This window comes from Octodon degus, unplaced genomic scaffold (genome assembly GCF_000260255.1).
Source record: "Octodon degus isolate 3935 unplaced genomic scaffold, OctDeg1.0 scaffold00008, whole genome shotgun sequence".
In the NCBI taxonomy this organism is placed as follows: Eukaryota; Metazoa; Chordata; class Mammalia; order Rodentia; family Octodontidae; genus Octodon; species Octodon degus.
In genome coordinates this window covers 11,496,614-11,499,068 of record NW_004524584.1, presented here as the reverse complement: position 1 = coordinate 11,499,068, position 2,455 = coordinate 11,496,614, and the positions used below count along the sequence as shown (strand labels likewise).

The 2,455-nt window shown below is 38.5% G+C and overlaps 1 protein-coding gene across 1 annotated transcript in view; it reads left to right on the top strand.

Moving 5' to 3' along the window:
* Col6a5 (collagen type VI alpha 5 chain) overlaps window positions 1-2,455 on the top strand; it is a 97,537-nt gene that overhangs the window by 91,904 nt on the left and 3,178 nt on the right. The window contains exon 38 of the mRNA XM_023704480.1: window positions 395-633. Coding sequence (XP_023560248.1) covers window positions 395-633 — 239 coding nt within the window. The remainder of the gene's footprint in view (window positions 1-394; window positions 634-2,455) is intronic.

Below are 2,455 nucleotides of genomic sequence, written 5' to 3'. Positions count from 1 at the left end.
AAAAAAAAAAAAAGAAAAAAGATTGGAGCAGAAGAAAAACACCAAAAAGAAAACTGAACAAGAACTTTTATATTTAGAAAACATAACATATATGAAGACTAGCAGAAAGGATTCTTTCAAGACTGACTTTAAAAGTACAATCCCAGTACTCCATAAAACTTCAGTGATGGAAACAATGTTGGTTTGGAGTCCTAGACTGTTGAGAAAATGTTCAATTTCTCTTCAAAATATTAGGAAATTGTCCCTTGGTTGCACTCTAACTGCAAAATACTCTTAGACTTGCCCAACATCATGCATGAAATAGATTACTGTTTTCTTGACTGGTTGTATTTACATTTAATCTTGCAAGGGACTTGGCTAACCAATCTTTCATCTTTTTCCTTCATCACTTTAGACTTATTCCTGAGGTGTATGACATAGAGACAGAAGACAGTGGCCTCTTTGGTCACTTTGGTTCCCAGGAACATTTCTTTGAATTAGGGAACAACCGCAATAATTCTGGGATTGTTACTGATTTGATTCATAAGTTATACATGCTCTTTTCACCTGAGGAAGTCATGGTGAATGACAAGAAAGAGGCACATTCCAAAGAAATGACAGCTTCAGGCAACGATAAGCAACAAGAAAAAAAAGGTAATCTTGAGTATAATGGTTGCAGATTCTAGTGCAGTGATGGTGAACCCATGACACTCGCGTTGTTTTTTCTTTAAAGACAAAAGATATTCATGTGTGAGCTGCTTTTTCTAAACTAAATCCTTAGTATTCAAGGTTAATTGCAGTGTTGGCACTTCACGATAAATAAGTGGGTTTAGGGTTGCAGTTTGGGTACTTCTCTCTAAAAGCTTCACTGTCGAGACTCTAGAGTTCCTTGTTACTTGGATTCCACCTGGTGAGAGATGAGCAGTGAAGATTCACTAGGTCTGATAGAAATGACAGAGACAAGGTAAGAGGGGTTTATCGTCTAGGGCCACAAGAGGGCTCCCACAATAAGGAGATGAGAATGCAGAAAGGGGAAAAGGGAGTTGGTTGTACTGGCAACAGTGAGAGCTAGAAGTAACTGTACAGGCTTGGTGGACAGTCATAGCAGGTAGGAGGAAGCTGCATCCTGGGCAGAAGGGGGTGAGAACAGGAGGCTTCTAGCAGGTTGCTGGGAGTGAGCCACAGTCCTGTGTACCAGAATCGGGCGGTGTGGCTTGTGGCTGGACGTCTGCCCAAAGCCTCATGCGGTCATGGGGAAAACAAGCCCTGGGCACTGTCCATGGAAAATGGTTATAAATATGCTTTAAAAATGTATGCTCAAGGGCTGGAGAGATAGCTCAGCAGTCTAAAACACCTGCTTAGGCAAGCATAGGCAGATGCAGGAGACCGTGGTTCAATCCCATATGCCAAACCAGCCCCACCCTCAGGATGGGCTGAGCTGGCAAAAAATAAAGAAATAAAAATGTATGCTCAAATCTTGCAAATGGTCATCAAACAGAAAATCTGCCCATTCAATAGTTGTATAAAATGAAAATATCAGAAAAATGACAGATCAAAAAGAAAAGTCTATCCATTTAATTGCTAAATTTCCAATGAAGATGTTTACTTTGTCATTTATAGAATTATTAAAATTTAAATATATATGCTATTATAATGATTTTTTTTTTGGTACTTGGGATCGAATTCAGGACCTTGTGCTTGCCAGGCAGGTGCTTGTGCTGCTGAGTTACATCCCCAGGCCCTTTTGATAAATTCTAATGATAATCCACATAGACAAAATTTTATTTCTTTTTTTTTTTTTTGTATTTTAGGGAAGGTCTACAGGGTGTTCAGGGTCTCACTACTAGATCTGACTGGACTCAGTGATCTACCTGTTTACAGCCTCCCAAGAGCTGGGATTACAAGCACATGCCACCATGCCCAGTCTTGATCTCTGTCTCAGCATACCCTGGGGGTGGGGCCGGCACAGCAAGACAAAATTTTAACATATAGAGGCTTACCCATAGGAAATAAAAAATATACAGATGTATACACATCTATCTGCTTATCTATCTACCTATTTTCCCCTGAAAACAATAAAAGATTTAAATATATATAAATATATTACAGTTAGAATGAAATTGTATGGGTGAAATGGAATGGAAATGCAAACTGAAGGAAAATTAACAGTATAAAATATTTGGCTTTTAAAAAATGGGTATATTTGTGTATATTTTTAGTAAAGAGTCAAAACATCAAATCATGATATTTAGATTCCATTGGATAAGTTATAGGAGAAATATGGAAGATTATTTATTTATTAATGGCACTCAGGGTTGAACTTAGGGGCTTTACACTGAGCTACATTCCAAGCTATTTTATTTTATTTTTTATTATTTAGAGATAGGATTTCACTAAGCCACTGATTTGCCTAGGCTGCACTCAGACTTGGATTCTCCCATGTTAGCCCCCCAGGATGGTGGGAGTCCATGCCCAA